The sequence below is a fragment of the Zootoca vivipara genome, chromosome 6, assembly GCF_963506605.1.
Source record: "Zootoca vivipara chromosome 6, rZooViv1.1, whole genome shotgun sequence".
NCBI classification, from domain to species: Eukaryota; Metazoa; Chordata; class Lepidosauria; order Squamata; family Lacertidae; genus Zootoca; species Zootoca vivipara.
Genome location: NC_083281.1, coordinates 27,016,394 through 27,035,153, shown reverse-complemented (window position 1 = coordinate 27,035,153; position 18,760 = coordinate 27,016,394). Strand labels below are relative to the sequence as shown.

General features: G+C 46.7%; 2 protein-coding genes across 6 annotated transcripts in view; both read right to left on the bottom strand.

Moving 5' to 3' along the window:
* The window catches only part of LOC118087583 (myelin-associated glycoprotein), a 69,551-nt gene extending 64,681 nt beyond the window's left edge, over positions 1-4,870 (bottom strand). For all 5 annotated transcript variants that reach the window (XM_035120360.2, XM_035120361.2, XM_035120362.2 and 2 more), the window contains exon 1: positions 4,645-4,870. The gene's annotated coding sequence lies outside the window, so the exon portion shown is untranslated. The remainder of the gene's footprint in view (positions 1-4,644) is intronic.
* An 8,580-nt stretch (positions 4,871-13,450) lies between these two features.
* Positions 13,451-18,760, bottom strand: FAM187B (family with sequence similarity 187 member B). The gene is made up of 2 exons (XM_035118432.2): positions 17,669-18,760; positions 13,451-13,860 (listed from the first exon to the last, which is right to left on the bottom strand). Exons 1-2 carry the CDS (start codon positions 18,505-18,507, stop codon positions 13,521-13,523), a joined length of 1,179 nt encoding a protein of 392 aa, XP_034974323.1. The 5' UTR covers positions 18,508-18,760; the 3' UTR covers positions 13,451-13,520.

Sequence of the window (18,760 nt, the reverse complement as noted above, 5' to 3'; positions counted from 1 at the left end):
CTCCTGAAATGGGTCTTGAGCTGCAACTCATAGAATCATAGATTTGTAGAGTTGGAAAGGACCCCAAGGGTCATCTATAATCCAACATAGGAATCAGTGCTAAAGAATCCCAGACAGATGGCCGTCCAACCTCCGTTTAAAAACCTCCAACGAAGGAGAATCCACCACCTTCTGAGGTGGGTCTGTTGCACCACCAAACAGTTCTTGCAGTCAGAAAGTGCTTCTTAATGTTTAGCCGGAGTCTCATTTCTTAGCATTTGAATCCATCGATTCGGGTCCTACCCTCTGGAGCAGAGAAGAACTTCCCTCATCCCTGGCCCACTGGCTAAGCTGGCTGGGGTTGGCGGAGCTTGATGGGAGTCCCAAGTGAAGAGCCAAAAGAGCAGCCACAGTTGTTTTAGCAGCAACAGTAATCCAGCAGGTGATGCTTTTCCTGTCATGGGGGTGCTGTGACAGGAAAGAAGCCACATGCTGAATTTTCTACTCGCTTCGGGCAACCGCTGAAAACAACAACACAACGCAGCAAAAAGTTCTGTCCTTAGGCTGCAGTGCTGAAGCAAAACGCTCCACCGAACTCAACCCAACAGATCTTCAGAAGACAGCAGCATCTTTTCCAGTGTGCCTTTTTTTGTCAGCCATCCACTTGCGTATGTACCTTGCTGAACAGTATTGCCTGCACGTCCAGAGGAAATGCAAGATAATGGTGAGAGGGCGACCTGCAGCTAACATCCAGTATAAACATATGAAATAGCTGCCTTGTACTCAGACCCCTTGGTCCATCTACTCACTGTGTCCCCTTGACACTGCCTGAGATCCTCTGCTCTTGGAAATGCAAGAGATTCAACCTGGGACAATTTTAACATACGTTGCAAAATGTACCGTATGGTGCACAGGAAACGCTTAGAATCCAGTAGAAGAGGCTGCTGAACCAATTCCTTTGCTGGAGGATTAGTGCTGTGATGCCCTCCATCCTATGCTCAGGTTGTATATATTGGTAAATATAACCTAAAGATGCCGCAGTCTCCATTCACCTTCGTTCCAGACCTCAGAGAAGTGCTTGAAACCACCACCGGAGTGTCTCACCACTCAGAGACTGGGATTGTGCAGAACAATATGTGTTTCTGAATAGGCTAAAGGTTTTATGATTAGCCACCGCACCAACCTAGAGAACTTCAAAATTTGATGAAGGCTTTGAGAATTCAAATGCACATACCGGTACACACACCCTTGCCTATCCGCTCTGCAATTTGCAAAACAATTTACCAAGAGTGCTCCCATCAGAGACAAGATTCTGGCTCTGGCATTCTGGCTTTCCTGGTTATTGCTGAAATGACTTGGGAGGGTGGGGTGGAATTCTCATGCAAATTGTGGGGTATCAAATTTGCTTGCAAGGAAACCGCAACCTTCAAATGCTTATCCCATTTTTCTCCCATGCCACATTCCTGGCAATGGCCACTATTCAATTTAAGGGTTTTGGGAACACCAGCTGAAAAAGTGTCAAACCCGACCACTGAACACAGCAGACCATCGCCTCTCAGCACCACATTTTAAAACATTTCCAAATGTAGTGCTCATATACCAATTTCAAATGGCTGACCTACTTTCAGAATTTAGTTTCAGTTCTGCTGAATTAACCCTTTTGAATCCAAAGAAGACCTATGCACCATTCCTTTGCACCATTCCTGGCCACTTGCTCTAAGCTAAATATTCTCATATTCTGCACTCTCAAGGGCTACTAAATGTACAAAAGGAAAGAAAAGCTCGCCATTAAATTTACACACTCCCTCCCCTGATTAAGGTAAAGATACCCCTGACCATTAGGTCCAGTTGTGGACGACTTTGGGGTTGCGGCACTCATCTCGCTCTATAGGCCGAGGGAGCCGGCATTTGTCCGCAGACAGCTTCCAGGTCATGTGGCCAGCATGACTAAGCCGCTTCTGGTGAACTAGAGCAGCGCACGGAAACGCCGTTTACCTTCCCGCCAGAGCAGTACCTATTTATCTACTTGCACTTTGATGTGCTTTCAAACTGCTAGGTGGGCAGGAGCTGGGACAGAACAACGGGAGTTCAACCCGTCACGGGGATTCGAACCGCCAACCTTTTGATCAGCAAGCCCTAGGCTTTGTGGTTTAGACCACAGTGCCACCCACGTCCCTCCCTCCCCTGATTATTGATGGTTGAAAATGTCCACTTTGGTTTCTAATCTTTCCAATGTTAAGTTCTCAACTTTTTCAGTTTCACATTTTTTAAAATACAGTTCTCATGAAAATTCAACAACATTTTAGAGAGTGTCTCCTAATATGCACAAGGCTGTATGCGATATTACCTGAGATACACATTTTAGAGCAATTTCCCCTAAACTCATGCATCTTTGCCTGTTCTTTCCATGAATATACACCCAAGTATATGCATTTTTGGGGTGTATTACTTAACTGGAGAACTGTATCACAAAATTTGGATAAGTATGAATCCAGAAGGATGCCTGTGTTTTGGTTCACATATTGTTTCAGAGAGTGTGAAGTAGATAAGCTTGCCTTTAAATGTGGGCAGAATCAAATCCCTACTCATGATGCAGACATGCAGCAGAACGGTGCAAAGTTGACTTTAACATGGAGTGCAGGGGAGGAATGCCGTTTTTTAAAGACTCTTATAGGACTCACAAGCCATTGACTCAGCATTCAACCTGATCCACATGCAAAGTGGTAACATGTCTTCCCATCAGTACCAGCCCAAGACATTTTGGCACATCAGGTGGACACACACACCCCAAATGGCACCTCTCTTCTTGCTCTGACATCGCGACTTGCTGCACCAATGAATCCTGTTACCCGAAGCAGTCTCCTCACCTTGCCTCATGGGTGGGCTGAACCTGCTTCCCATGAATTGTTCATTCATCCATCCCACCCATTTCAATGCATTTCCCCATCACTTTTCTAACAGCAAAAGGGCATTTTAAATTTAAATTAACATGGGTGAAAAGGCACTTTCATGATACAAACCTAAACTTCTGAAATCTCTCCTGCATAACAGTGACTGCCTGGAGGGGGCACCCTCATAGGAATATTTTCTGAAAATAATAAATATATAAAATAACCCTAGCGCTAGGGCTCTATTTCAACCCCCTCCCAGAAAGGAACTGTCAAAACTGTGATTCTCAGCATGCGATCTTGAATGAAACTGTCCCTTTTTCTATCACTTCAGAACCGAGGAGCTGTAGCTCAGTGGTGGAGCATCTGCCTTGCAAGCAGAAGGTAGCAGGTTCAATCCCCAACATCTCCAGGTAGGGCTGGGATAGCATCTTGTCTGAAACCCTGAGAGTTGCTATCAGTCATTGTAGGCAAAGTTGAGATGGACCAGTGGTCTGACTCAGATTCCTATGTTCCTATGTCTCCGTATTCTTCTGCATGTAGTAGATCACTGGAACGTATAAACCTGTCTTACACTAAATTAGACTATTGGTCCATCTGGCTCAGTATTACATACCCTCCAGCATTTCTTGAATGAATGAATGGATGAATAATAATAATAATAATAATAATAATAATAATAATAATAATAATAATTTCAACAACAACAAGAACACCCCACCCATCTGACTGGGTTGCCCCAGCGAATCTGGGAGGCTTCCAACATAAATAAAAACATTAAACATTAAAAAACCTTCCCTATACAAGGCTGATTTTAGATATCTTCTAAAGGTTGTATAGTTATTTATCTCCTTAGCTTTTTTGGGGGGGGGTCCACATAACTCCAGTGCTTCTTTTCTGGGGGTATGCATACCCCTAAATATTTTGTGAATTGAAGTTTGAGGGGCACTATTTCAATGAGTAGGAAAATGAGAGTGCCCCTAAACATTTAATAGAAAAAAAGCACTGCCTAACTCCATACCCTTCAACAAAATCAGGACATCCTACGCTCATCGACACTGGTTCTTCTTCTTCTTATTATTATTTATTAAATTTATATACCGCCCTTTCTCTGAAGAACACAGGGATGTTGAATATTTGACTAGGACCTGGGAGACCAGGGTTCAAATTCCCACTCGGCTATGAAGCTCGCAGGCTGACCTGGGGCCAGTCGCTGTCATTCTGCCTAACCGACTTCACAGGGTTGCTGCGAACATAAAATGGAGCAGGGAGAACAATGTATGGGGTCTTGAGTTCCTTGGCATATTGTAAATAAATCAGTTTCTAACAAGGGCCTTTCCCAGCCGTACCTAGAGCTGCTGGTGATTGAAGTTGTGTCTTTTTGCGGGCAATGCAGGTGTTCTGCCATGGAGCTAAGATCTCACACAGACCACGAAAATGCCTCCCCCTGACTTTTCCCTTTGAGAGTAAAGCAGTAGGCAGGCTTTATCCCACATCTTGACTGAGTTATTGTGGGGTTCCACCAAGCGATAGATGCCACAGATGTGGCTCATAGGCCAGAAGTTGGCTACCGCTGTTCCGAACAGCCGCAGTCTCCTTCCCCCCCAAAGGTATAAAAATATCTTAGCAGCTGTCCTTTGATTCGAAACTGCCCTCTGACACTGCTTGGAGATCAATCCAGGCTCTGACAATACACAGAAAGAACCAGGTCCTTTGACCTTATCTGTGAGCCTTCCCACAGAAGCCCCTCGCAAAAGTAAAAAAAAGAGGCACTCACCCAGAATCTGAGGATGGGCTTCTCGTGGAATTGCTGCTGTCCTTCCTCCAGCAAATATGTCCCGGGAAACCAGACAAGTCCTCAGACCCAGCCAAGGGTACCAGGGTATGCCAGCCTCAGTGGCCAGCGAAAGCCAAGGCAGATCAGCCCACGGGGGGAAGCTGAGCATCCAGAACAATGAGCCCCTGTGTAGACGTTGGGCATAGAGGGAGCAGCAGTGGCGAGATGTCAGGATGAAGTGATGTACACAGATGTGCCAGACGTGGAGATCGGGCTTAAGTATTGATGGAGATGGGGGCAGGGAGGACCAGAGGGTGGGGAGCAAAACACCCAGGAAAGGAATGACTTGCGGAAGTAAACAGAAAACTAGGATTGGGTTGCTTTATTGAGCAGGGGTCCTGTAACTGAGCTAGGGGTGTTCTCAGCAGGTGGCCCAGGGGGCCTGAGCCCCAGGTCTTTTGCATCAGGTCCCTGATCTCCTGCCCCTTTCTTTCCCAAGGGCCACACCTCGGTGGCAGAGCATCTGTCTTGCATGGAGAAGTTCCAGTGTTCAATCCCCAGCAACTCCAGCTACGGCTGGGAATATCTCCTGCCTGGAGCGCTAGAGTCGCTGCCAGTTAGTGTAGGTGGCACCAAATGGACGGAGCAATGTGCAAGACATCTTCCCATTTTGCCTTTTTGATTTTTTTTTAAAAAAGAAATAGTCTTTTGCTTACTGGATATACTGTGGAGCACAGGGCTGGTAAGATCCAAGGCCTCTGACACCTTAATTTGCCCAGAGGCATCCAAGCATGTAAATAGGCACATGCCCATTTGCACCGTGAAACTGTGCCTAACTATGCCCCTGGGTAAAAATCAAAATACAGCAGCCAACATGGAGCGATGCATAGCAGAGCTCTGGCTTGGATGTGGGAAAGCTGAACTCAGATATCCATTTGGGGTCTGTCTTAGAAGACATGTCTCCATGGTAATCCCATGCAGGGGTCTGCATAACATAAATGCTTGGGGGGGGGGGGCTGGTCATACAGGCTGAACTGACAAAACCAGCACTATTTTCCTGGCAGGGTTTCGGTTTTGCAGGTACAGCTCAAGGTTTCGATCCTCCTGTCCCGTTTGGGGTGTCATTCAGCCTTCAGCTGCATATGGAGGCATTTCCACACGACACTTTCTCTAGTGGAGATGCAGGACCTGCTGCCCTCCAGATATTTTTGGACATCCCAACTCTCATCAGCTCCAGGCAGCATGGCCCAAGCGGTAGCTTGGTGGTAGAGCATCGGCTTTGATTGATTTGATTGCTTGATTATATTTCTATGTTGCTTTTCATGCACATGCATTGCAAAGCGGCTTACGAACAGTAAACAGCAACAGCATAATAGAACTTCACATATACAACATAAATCGTGTAGAATAACAATTCCTCAGTAAAACAATTATAAATCATCAGTAAAACAATTGCAGTCTATAAAGCACTAGTAACAAAACGACAGGGGGAAATAAGCTAAACAGCACCATTACCACAAAAGTCATACACAGGATTCAAAACGTACTACAGCATTCGTAATCCGTAAAACAATATTAACAACATTAACAGAATAGCAGTCAAAAAAGTAAACTAAGCGCAATGGAATTCGTGCACACACTCTCTCTTGATGCATGCTGAAGGGTCTCGGGTCCTGGGCTGGGAACCACTGACAGAAACCTTTGAAAGCTGCTGCCCTGACAAAACTACAGCTCCCTGTGAAGAGGGTTTGGGTGTTAAACCAATCCCTCCTCACGAGGAACTGAGAACTGTAGCCCTGTCATGGCTGCAGAGGAAAAGAGCTGCGTAAAAATTGTATGCCCCTAATTTATTTATGCATATGTAAATTTGGAAAGGATTTCTGCAATTTACATAGAAAAGACTTCTCACCATCGTGGGGGAAGGGGGCCTCCTGTGCTGTGTCTGGGCAGCTTAAAGACTTTTAGGCAAGTTTTTAAAAGTTTGGTGTTTTATTGCTTTTAATATTCTGTTGGAAGCTGCCTAGAGTGGCTGGGGAGGCCCGGCCAAATGGGTGGGGTATAAATAATAATAATAATAATAATAATAATAATAATAATAATAATAATAATGTTTTCAATCATTAAGCCAGACTTGGACCAGACAGAGGATTGTCCTCTGTAAACTAGGGCACACCTGGTCATTGCTACTTAACGGGATGGGGAGTAGAATAGTCCTGAACAGGACCCCAAACTGTATTAGGGAAAGGGAAGATTCTTGCATTGCAAGGGGTTAGACTAGATGGCCCTCGGGTTCCCTTCCAACTCTGCAATTCTAGGATTCCACCCCAGCGCATTCTTTGAACCGAGATTTTTCTAATCTTCCTGCGCTCCCTTTTCATAAGGCTGCACTCAGCTGCCGAACAGGCACTTGGGAACTGTAGTCCGTTCGATCCACGATCTGCCTGACGAGTAAATGAGAGGTAGAGAGAACTTCAATTCCCGTCAGGCAATTCCCCATGACGCATCCACCCCTTGGCCATTCTGATTGGGGAAAAATGTGAAGAAACCCCTCCCTTCGCCTTGTTAGTCTTTGGCTCCCGCTCATTGGACGAGAGGCTTGTATATGGAGAATGTATAGCAAATCGCGTGCTTCACCGTGTCTTAATGGGCGGGATCGAATGGGAAAAAGGGAGGTGGGAGGGGAGTTGCCCAAGTTGTTGCTTAGTATTATTTCCCCCCTAGGATCTTAGAATTGTAGAGGAGGAAGGGGTCCTCAGGGTCATCTAGTCCAACTCCCTGCAATGCAGGAGTCTCAACTAGATCATGCATGACAGATTGCCAACCTCTGTATCCCCCAGGAGAGCAATATTCATTTTATTCCATTTATATGCCACCTTTTTCTTCCAAGGAGCTCCAGGAGACATTCATGGTTCTCCTCTCAATTTCATCCTCACAACAACCCTGTGAGGTAGGCTCGGGCTAAGAGATTATGACTGGCCCAAGTTCACCCAGTCAGCTACATGGTGAGGTGGGGATTCGAACCCTGGTCTCCCAGGTCCTAGTCCGGCACTCTTAACTATTAACAGCACTTCACTGGCATTACTTGAATTGGGTTCAAACGACCAATACAATGTACTGGGTCTATCTAAAAAGTAATGTGGAAGCAAGCTAGTTCAGCACCAGAACTCGCATTAGTATGAATATAATGGAAGAAAAAAAAGGGGACTACAAGGGGTGTTGGACAGAGTGGGAAAAAAATGTGGCCCACCAGGTGTTATTGAACTACGAAATGGAAGCTAACTTGAGGGATAGTGCCTCAAACAGCATTATGCCTCAAGAAACTGCAGGATCAGTAGCTAACGTGTGTGCAGCTTCGGAAACTTGCAATGGAAGCAATAACAACTTTGCCCCCCCCCCAGCTCTTTTGTGTCCAGATTCCACTTTTCGAAATACGGCAACCCTAGAATAATAGGAATTGCCAGGGAACATAGAGACCAGGCAGGAGCGCCCCATGGTGCCTGTCCAGTTAACTCGCCCCTCTTTTTTTTAAAAAAAATGTTATAAGTTGTTTGGGTGTGAGGGTTGGTGGGCTTTTTGGTTGGGTGATCTGCATTTTTTTTTTGCCTGTGTTGTTTTTTATGTGTGTGTAGATGTTCTGCCTTGGGTGTTTTTTTGGGAGGATTCTGAGCATTGCCAGTTTTTCTTCTGTGAAATGGTTATTCTGTGGTGCGCCAAACACAACTCCTTAGATTTCTAGATTTGTCCCCAGGCTCAGAAATGTTGGGGACACCTTGGTTGGACTCAGTTCTGGACTACAATAACTAGGGAGGCCTGGGTTCAAATCCCCTATCTGCCACCAAGCTTGCTGGGTGACCTCAGGCCAGTCACTCCCTCTCTCTGTGCCTAACCTTCACAGGGTTGTGGCGAGGATAACTAGGGAAGATCAAAATATGCTGCCTCAAGATCCTTGGAGGAAAGGTGGCATTAAAAAATATATAATAAGTTAATAAATACACACACCAGTTAAGCTGCGTGCACACCGTACAATTAAAACACATGTCTTCCCCCAAAGAAACCTCGGAACTGAAGCCCTTTGAGGGGATAAACTCAAATTTGACAGTGGAATTTGCTGCCAAGGAATGTGGTGGAGTCTCCTTCTTTGGAGGTCTTTAAGCAGAGGCTTGACAGTCATCTGTCAGGAATGCTTTGATGGTTTTTCCTGCTTGGCAGGGGGTTGGACTGGATGGCCCTTGTGGTCTCTTCCAACTCTATGATTCTATGATTCTACAGTTCCCAGGATTCTTTGGGGGAAAGACATGTGCTTTAAATGCATGGTGTGAACACCACCCAAGTTTGGATGTAGTCATTCGCCCCAGAGACAATTCCATAGGATTGTATCAAACTAAGTTCTACTCAAATGTAGACCGATTGGAACTGATGGACATAAGCTACTAATGTGCATGAAGCTCAATGGGTCTGCCGTGAGTAGCACTGGATACCACCCAGAGATGGAAAGAAGATAAAGTCCATACCAAAAAGAATGTCAAATCAAGTTGATGGATTATGCCGAATTGGCTAAAATGACTGGAAGAATCAGAAATCAGGAAGACCACAATTTTAATAAGGAATGGGAAAAATTTATAACTCATCTTAAGGACCATTGTAAACAGTTAAAACCATTAGTAGAATTGGAATATCACTTGTAGTTTAATGGCGAATTTTTGGATACAATGGAGAGATAAAAGATTTGGATTATTATAAAAGATGCAGGAGGAAATGATTAACAATAGGACCCACAAAGGGAAGTCCAAGAGATTCATTGGAATCTTGTTTTTAACGTTGTATGTTGAATGTTGTATGTTGAATGACTGTAAAGTTTTAATCTGGAAAACCAATTTTTATTTTTATTTTTTAAAAAGTTGGATAGCACCATAGCAAATACTGTATATGTATTTCAAGGCCTCGTGCTGGATCTCTCAACTCATCTGCTGCCTGTTAGCAAAGAGAAATATTAAAAATGAAACAGACACCTGAGGGATGTGCCTGGTTTCTCTCCCAGGAGCGAAAGGCTAGGAGTTCTGTGCCCTGGGCAGTGGGAAGATGGAAGTGCCCTTCTTAGCTGTCCCTGGCACCGCACAGGGTGAGAGAGGGCTGTGTCAGTCACCCACCGTGCCATCCCGAGAGCTGGAGACAAAGGCCGCGGTTGTGAGCAGGCATGAGTCAAGCAACGGCTACCGTGCGCACCAGGGTGATTCATTGCGAAGACAAAGGCTGCAGGGACTGTTTACCCTGGCTACTAAGTCATAGCAGTTGGCAGCAGATAATTGACCTATTGTCTCTGAGAGAAGAGTGTGGATGTTTTCTGTGCGCTGGAGGGACCTGATAGTTTATTTGACCCCAAAGGCATTCTGGTTTGAACCAGCTACTTGGATCGCCCCTGCGTCCACCCCCTGCCACATTATTTGTAAATAAGCACAGACATATAGCGGTGAGCTGGGGAACCTGTGGCCCTTTAGGTGTTGTTGGACTACAACTCCCATCAGCCTTGGCCATGATGGCTGGGCATAATGGGAGTCTTGAGTCTACAGCTCCCAAGATGTGTTGGGGGTAGGCGTGTGCTTTCAGTGTATGGTACGGATCTGACCTAGTTCTTCTTGTCCATGGGTCTCCATTTACCTTGCCTTGTCAGCTGCTTGGAAACGTGTTAGTTTTCCTGATAGCTAGTTAATTCTGTGTTTCCCATGTGGTGTAGTGGTTGAGAGCAGTGGACTCGTAATCTGGTGGACCGGGTTTGAGTCCCTGCTCCTCCACATGCAGCTGCTGGGTGACCTTGGTCTAGTCACACTTCTCTGAAGTCTCTCAGCCTCACTCACCTCACAGAGTGTTTGTTGTGGGGGAGGAAGGGAAAGGAGATTGTTAGCCACTTTGAGACTCCCTAGGGTGATGATAAAGTGGGATATCAAATCCAAACTCTACTTCTTCTTTCTGTTTTCTTTTGAAATGCAGTCTCCCATATTATTATTTTTTAATCTCTCTCTGCTTCGTTCTTAAATTGATGTGCTTAACTGAAACTCTGGAGGTGAAAAATGCCACCCCACAAACTGTGTTGGGCACACATTGGCTGCTGTCAGTCAGAGTAAATGGTAAAAGACTGTAAATGGTACCAGGCTAGATGGACAAATAGTCTAATGTGATATAAGGCAACTCCCCTAGTTCTGCCCCTTAACCTGAAAGTAGGGATGTCAGTTTCAGTTCTCTCTTTTCCCCCATCCTGAGTTAAAATTATAAACATTTTTGCAGCAATTTTTAAATAAACCCTCATGAAAATTCTTCAGCATTTTTTGTGTGTGCAAATTTCTCCTAACAAAGCACATGTTTGTATGCAGTTTTGACTGGTGTGCACTTTTTTTGCAAGCAATTTCCCTAACATGCATTTTAAAATACTATTTTCACTAAAATGTTTGTTCTTCTGTCCACATCTCATGTAATTCACTCAATATGTGCATTTTTTGTAAACATCGTTTGGTTGGGAGAACTGCATTGCACGATTTGGGCCAGTGCAGATTTAGCTAGTTCCCCGTCCCTATAAATGTAGCTTTCCTGTCCTCAGAGTCAGTCTTGTCTTGTTGCCTTAAATAAAGAGCTGTTATCATGAAGATGTTGTCACTGAATGACTACTATTAAGGAACTCACGACACAACAACTGTGACTCATCGTTTTGCAACATGTGGATTTTATAGATCTGTCTTTAAACGTGAACGAAATCAAATTCGTTCTCTCTCCCCCCCCCCCGCCCCTCAATCTCTACCTGGAAGTGCAGCCAGTTAAAAAGGGGATGGGAAAGCCCTTCACACTTGTGGAACATCTTGTGCTGGGTTCAGCCAGTGCAGCTGGTTAGCTGGATCTATTGTCATCACGAGTCCCTTGGAGATGTCATGGACTGAATGGTCAGATCCTGGGGAAGAATGGGAGGAGCTCAGGGAGTTGATGCCTGACCACCCTGGGGAGGGTCCCAGTGGGTTGCTTGGAGAGGGAGTGTTGGTTGCCACTGAACTCGCTGGGTGATTGTACCTGCACCTGCATGCCAATCAAAATCTGTGGATGAATGCCTTATGCCACAGTGCCCTCTTGTGTCGCGTTGGTGTGCTAACATGAACATGAATCTCCTCATCACAGCCTCCATTGTGGACCAAACTACTTATTCCATCAGTGGGGGGGACCTGTGGCTCTCCACATGTTGTGGGACTCCAACTCCCCTCAGTTCCAGCCAGAAGGGAGCTGAGGTCCAACATCATCTTGCAGGCCACAGATTCCCACGTTAATCACACTGCGGCAAAACATGCTTAAAATCTCCTATTTCGAAAGGAAAGCAGCCCGATTCAGATCCGGATTCTGCTGGAATCTGCCCTGCAGCTATTTGGCCTTAAAGATCATTATAAGCGGTAAATAGCATATTTGCGGAATAGTAACAGTGGGTATGCAGGAAAGTGGTGCAGGGCCTTGATCTGGAACGTAATCCTGTGTGGTTAAGTGCACCTTTTTAAAAAGGTGATTAATGCAATGTGTGGTTTGGCCCACTTACTTGATACAGCACAGCTTCTCCTGGTACCAGAGGAGTAGTGGTCCTTGGTTGTGGGTGGTCAAGAACCTGTTACTATTTCTGCAGCAGGGCCCCTGCCTCCAGCATCCTAGACCAGACATAGGCAAATTCGGCCCTCCAGATGTTTTGGGACTACAATTCCCATCATCCCTGACCACTGGTCCTGTTAGCTAGGGATCATGGGAGTTGTAGTCCCAAAACATCTAGAGGGCCGAGTTTGTCTGTGGCTGTCCTAGACCCTCCCAATCAACATGACAAGGGAACCCTTGGGCAACTTAGAGAACTCTTGTGGCCCTCTGCTCTGATTGGAGACAATCAGTGAGAAAGCTGCTGAAGACTGGCTCCTAGGGTCACTCAGGAGAAGACGCACAGGAAGAACACCGAAGAGGAGTTTTGTGTGCTCCAAAGCTAAGTGTTTAGGGCAGTGTTTCTCAACCTTGGGTCCCCAGCTGTTGTTGGACCTACATCTCCCATCACTCTTGACTACTGGTCTTGCTAGCTAGGGATGATGGGAATTGTAGTCCAGCAACAGCTGGGGACCCAAGGTTGAGAAACACTGATTTAAGGACACTGAAAACGCAAGCTGCTTCAAAAGAAGGACGTGCAAGTTCTGTTACATGCAGTGGAAAACAGCTCTGAAAGACGATACTGGAGCTTTCAAAACCATTTGCCCATGTATGTGCACAGAAAATAGCTGATCTCGCTGAAAGACAACACATGAAGATCTGCATAGATTGTTGCAATGCATCCCTAATTATTATTATTGCATAATCTTAAGACGGTTGTATAATCTTAGAAGAGGTGTGCGGCTGTGAGGGGCCATGGCTGTGAACAGCTGAATTTGCCACTGCATTACTGCCTGGTATTGTCCCAGCTCCTGCCAACCTAGCAGTTTGAAAGCATGCCAGTGCAAGTAGATAAACAGGTACCACTGCGCTGGGAAGGTAAACAGCCTTTCTGTGCACTCTGGTTTCCGTCACGGTGTTCTGCAGCACCAGAAGCGGTTTAGTCATGCTGGCCACATGACCCAGAAAGCTGCCTGCAGACAAATGCCGGCTCCCTTGGCATGAAAGTGAGATGACCGCCACAACCCCATAGTCACCTTTGACTGAACTTAACCGTCCAGGGGTCCTTTACCTTTCACTCCAGCCAACACAGATTTCAAGCCCTCCCCTCCCTACACATAGCTCCAGGGCCCAAGACTGACTCTGAATGCATTGCTAGTCAATATTTTTTATTAGTCAGCGATCCATGCCCTGCTTTTCTGGGATGCTCAAGAGGTTGTCTGCATCCCAGTTTAGACCATGGTGGTTCCGGGTTTCCTCCGGCAGGACTGGATGATGCTGAGGAACATCAGGAAAACAAGGAACATGGAGAGCCCAACAATCAGCGCCTCAATGATGGAGTAGGTGTGGCTGTGGTCCCCAGAGACTGGCACGACCCCGGAAGAGGCGACGATGAACTTGCCCACCAGGTGCCCGTTGACATAACACTGGTAATAAGCCCCATGGGATTCATTCCGGAAGGAGAGACGCAGGATCCCGCCGCCGGTGGCCTTGTCCAGGCTCTGGGAGCTATTCTTCTGGAGAAGTTCGAGGCGGGTCAGCATTGTGGGGCCAGCTTGCCAGTACACAGGACTGAAGAAAAGAAGGGGGGAAAGAAATGGGGTTGGCATTGGATGGGGGGGGTGCAGGCAGGCAGGCAGAAATGCAGGCTGTTACTGTCTAGTTAGCATCCTAGCCAATTAACCACAGGTGCCTGAGGTGATTAATTCATTGCCTTAGTCAAGGATGCTTCCTTTTTTTTAAACTAAATTACGGCTCTCATCCATGATATACTGTACATATAAAGCACTCTTCTAACACTTTAACAGTCATGGGAATAAAGGATCCTGGGAACTATAATAAAAAAATTCCTTCAGTAGCACCTTAAAGACCAACTAAGTTTTTATTTTGGTATGAGCTTTCGTGTGCATGCACACTTCTTCAGATACAGTGAAATAGAAGTCCCCAGGCACTTATGTAGAGAAGGGGTGGGGAGGGGTGGGGATGGGGAGGGGAGGGGGGATCACTCAGAAGGGTGGTGGAAGTGGGTGATTGACTGATAGCTGTTGATGACCGAAAACGACTGCAAATGGGAACTATAGTTTGCTAACGGCGTTGGGCATTTCTGAGAGGGAATTTCCTAGCAACGTTCAACAGCTTTAACCAACTACTGTTCCCAGAATTCTTCCCAGAGGGAAGCCACGGCCTTTAAAGTGGTAAAAGAGTGCTTTTAAATGAATTGGTGAACCTCCTTTAGTCATCTCCTTATTTTCAGTGGGTCTACCCTGAGTAGGACCAACATTAAATACAATCCAGTAATTCCAAGTAGGTTGTCTACTAACGGTACTTATATTTATTACAATTATCTATACCGCCTATCATAAAGAATGCCAAAGCAGTATGCAGCATAATATCACAAAATGCCATAACATGCAAATCAAACATCAGAATAAGTTAATTCAGATTATCTGTACAGTAGTTATGTGGTTGGGCTGCATTTCAGGGAATGCCTGAACAAACGAAACAAAAAGTTTAAGCAAGTGCTGAAAACTTTGTACTTTTGACACATGACCTTTTGTTCTAGAAGCAATGGAGACTTGCTAAATTGTCCACATGCTATCTAAATTCTAAATGAACTGCAATTTTTATTTTTTTGCCCCTGAAAAACACTTCTTGAGAAACTGGTTTCATTCATCAAACAGAAGCTCATTGCAGACTGAGTCTGCACTGCCCCAGTGTGTGTCTGTTTGAAAACAGGTAAAAACAAATGTGCTTGTGTGTGTATCCATCACACCTGTACCATAACACTGTGGGTGGATATATATGCAAAGATTGCAACCACCACATCCTTCTTCCTTCACCTGGGAGAACGTGCAGGGAGGAAAAGGTGTGGAAAACCTCATCAAAGAGAGCCCATCAAGTTACCACATTCCCTATTACATACAACAGGAGCTAAATTAAATCTATCTAGATCAAAAGCAGCATCTTGAGGATGAGAACAAACAATTTCAGGTTGAGAAAAGACATTGTTGTGCTACAAATGTCCTACACAGCAAGAATGGCAGGGCAGGACCGGTTTTTTCAAGTATTTGTCAGGATGCAATATAAACAGCATTCAGATCGTTATCAGGGCCAGATCCAGTGATCATTGGATTCCCATCCTGCCAAACATAGCACTGTTGTTAAACTTTCGCTTTAGCCTCGGCTCAAATGTCTTTATTTCTACGTAACTTCTTGCTTTTCCTGTGAACTGTTTCCTGCTTCACTAAAGAGTAGGATTTAGTTTTCTGCTACTGCTACTTTTCTAGTCCCCAGTTCATAGCTGCCAAGTTTTCCCTTTTCTCGCGAGGAAGCCTATTCAGCATAAGGGAATTTCCCTTAAAAAAGGAAGAACTTGGCAGCTATGCCCCAGTCCCCACCCCCCAGCTATTAATCAGCATTTTGGCCTGGCATCCGGAGGTGAAAGTCGAGTCACTTGACAATCATTAACTGGCTTTCTTCTTTTATTTGAGAGAGAACATACACAGGCGAAACTTGTAAGTGCTGTGACAACACTTATATGGGACAGCATCTCCCCTTCATTCACACAGACATTTCTTCATGCTGAAGATTGCGGTTGGTGAGCAGTTCATGACTAGGGTGGTGAAAGAATTGGAACAAGCCATATACGGCTGCATGTAAACCATGCATAGCTTCTTCCAAAGAATCCTGGGAACGGTAGTTTGTTATGGAAGCTGGGAATTGTAGCTCTGTCAAGGATAAACTACAGTTCCCAGCATTCTTTGGGCAGAAACAATGTGCTTTAAATGTACATGTGTGCAGCTGACTTTAATTCTATGCAGACTTACTTGGGGCGGAAAGCTGTGTACACACTCACAATTGAGTTGGTAGAACATGATACCCCTAATCTCAGGATCGCAGGGCCGAGCCCCACACTGGGCGAAAGATTCCTGCATTGCAGGGGTTGGGCAAGATGACCCTCATGGCCCCTTCCAACTCTATGATTCTATGATTTACTCTGCACCCAGGGTGTTCCCACTGCTTGCTGGGGCAGCACTGTGCACACAATCATGGCCACACTCCATATTTGTTCTGTAGTTTCTTATGAAAGGCTGCATTTTGATGTGCCCCCCCACCCTTCAAACCAGTTTCGATCTGGATTGGAAAACATGGACCTAGCTGTGTAATGTTTACACAGCCTACATGGGATCAAATTCAGAGGAACTTACTTCTGAGTCAACACATGTGGGACTGTGCTACGAGACCCCGGTGGCCACTTGACTATTCTATTGGGGTGAAAAGGAGGCAGATTAAAAGAGCAAAGTTTCCTCTGTGCCCTCCTGGCTAGCATGTGGGATGGGTTGCTGGAAGAAGTGGATAGCGAAGCCTTGCATAGATTGCTTCTTAGGTTCATGGCGTGGACAAGAAAGCGGTCAGGTGGAATGCTAAAATAGTCTGACAAATCAAATCTTTCAGCCAGGAAAAAAGGAGGGTGGATTTCCCCTTTCCCATCCAAGAAAGGTACAATCTGTGTGTGTGTGTAAGTGAGAGAGAGAGATCAGCTCTAAGCTCTGGAGACATTTTGGGGTGCTGGCTGCTTTTCTAGAGATCTGGCATGGGGCATTACCTGCATTGCTGGAGGAGGAATACTTCTGAATAGGCGTTGATGGCAACAACACCAATGCAACAATAAGATGCTTTTGGTTCCTTACAGTCAGCAGCCACCCGCCCGTGTGGCAAACAGAAGCAACCACCTCAGGCGGTGGAATCCAAGGGTGCTCCCATTGATGCCCTTCCCCAATAGAGGCTGCGGCTTCCAGTGAGCTCTCCCAGGGCTTTCGCCAGGTCTAGCCAAAAGCCACTTCTGCTTCTCTTCCGCAGCCATCGCAGGCACTCCAGCCACTGTCACAAGAGAAGTGGCTTCAGTGGCAGCTTCTGGGGTTCCAGCTGCCAGTGAGATCTTGCAGTAAGTGCGGCTGCAGCAGCGGCACCTTCCTGTTTTGCCTCAGGCGGCAAAATGGGATGTGCTGCCCCAGATGGCAGTTGTTCCCTGGAGCACTGAGCGCTACCTGTTCACTACACTTCCATCCCACCCTCCCTTTGAAGAGCTCGTGGTAGGATGCCAAGGGCTCCCCCCAATTTTATCGTCACAATAACCCTGCAAGGCAAGTGTGGGGCTAGAGACAAGACGTATCAAGGAGACACAGCATATTGAGCTGCCTTACACCAAGGTGGACCATTGGTCCATTTGCATTTGGTGTAGTCTTAGTGCCTGACTGGCAGTGGCTCTCTCCAAGGTCTCAAGGAGAGAAAGTTGCTGCTGCCTTCTACCTGCTCCTTTTAAGTGGGGTTGAGCCAGGGCCTGTGGCTCTCTACCAGGGAGCGAGCTCGAGGTCCATACCTGTAGATGGAAGAGGTTGGGCAGCGCAGGTGGGCGATGGTCTTGAGCTGGGGGTGGTAGGTGGTGAAGACGAGGAGCGGAACAGCGCTGGCCTGATCCTGGGACAGCAGGTAAGATGCATCACAGGGCACCTGGCAGCTTTCTACTCGCAGCTCCGGGCCCCTTTGGGGCAACGCTGGGTGCTTCCTCCTGACCATCCCGCAGGGCAGTGGTACTTCTTCATGCTGGTCCTTCCGGGTCACCTGGGCGTAACAGAAACCCACTCGCTTCCTTTCTCCAGGAGTGCCGCAGCGGTCGCAAGACTGCCAAGGGCTCCAGGAGGTGAACAGCTTGGCCTGCGCTCCGTCTTCTAGCTCGGCGGTGGAATTGCCCAGGGTTGTCTCCCCAAGCCCCGCATGTGAGACGTGGATGCTCCCGGCATCCTGGAAATCCACGTCGTAGTAGGCGATTGTGGCATCGCCTGCCCGGCAGGTGTACAAGCCGGAGTCCTCCACGCTGGGGTTTGGGATATACAGGTTGCCAGCAACTAGCTGGGATTTGAAGCGCAGCCTCCTCAACTTAGCATGGCTGAGCAAGGGCCAGAGGGGCCCCCCTGAGCGCAAGAAGGTGATGGGCTGCTCCTTCCCCCAGGCTGGGTCCAGGTATTGCCAACTGACAAAAATCTTGAAGTAGACATGGGGGCAGCGTAGGACCACTGGGTTGCTAGAGATGAAGGCTACTGTGCAAGGCTGGCCTGGGACACATGGCGGCCCTAGGGAGTGGCCCTCGTACAGGCTGCCATCAGTGAAGGCCAAGGCCAAACCTAGCAGCAGAGCCACAGTAGATGCCCAAGAGGACATGACCAGCTGGGCACTGTCGCACTAAGGGCAACTGGAAAGGAACGGTCTAGCTGACCTCACTGTGACATCGTAACTGAGGGGGTCAAGGGGATGATGTCATAATGGAGTGTGGGGCTTAGTCAGAGGTATTCTAACTGCTGATGTTCAGCATGACTTTGGTTGTCTGGAGACCCAGCCTTGCCTCTCTCCACAACTGCTGTCAGGGGGTGGCAAGTCATTACTCATTCTTATTTTTGTTTTATTCCTGATCTGA

Bases quoted from the DNA above. Each gene is read 5' to 3' on its own strand.
- FAM187B (XM_035118432.2), bottom strand. From the start codon at position 18,507: ATGTCCTCTTGGGCATCTACTGTGGCTCTGCTGCTAGGTTTGGCCTTG. The intron at 13,861-17,668 runs GTATGGACCTCG...TCTTTTCTTCAG, and splicing joins CCAACCTCTTCCATCTACAG to TCCTGTGTACTGGCAAGCTG.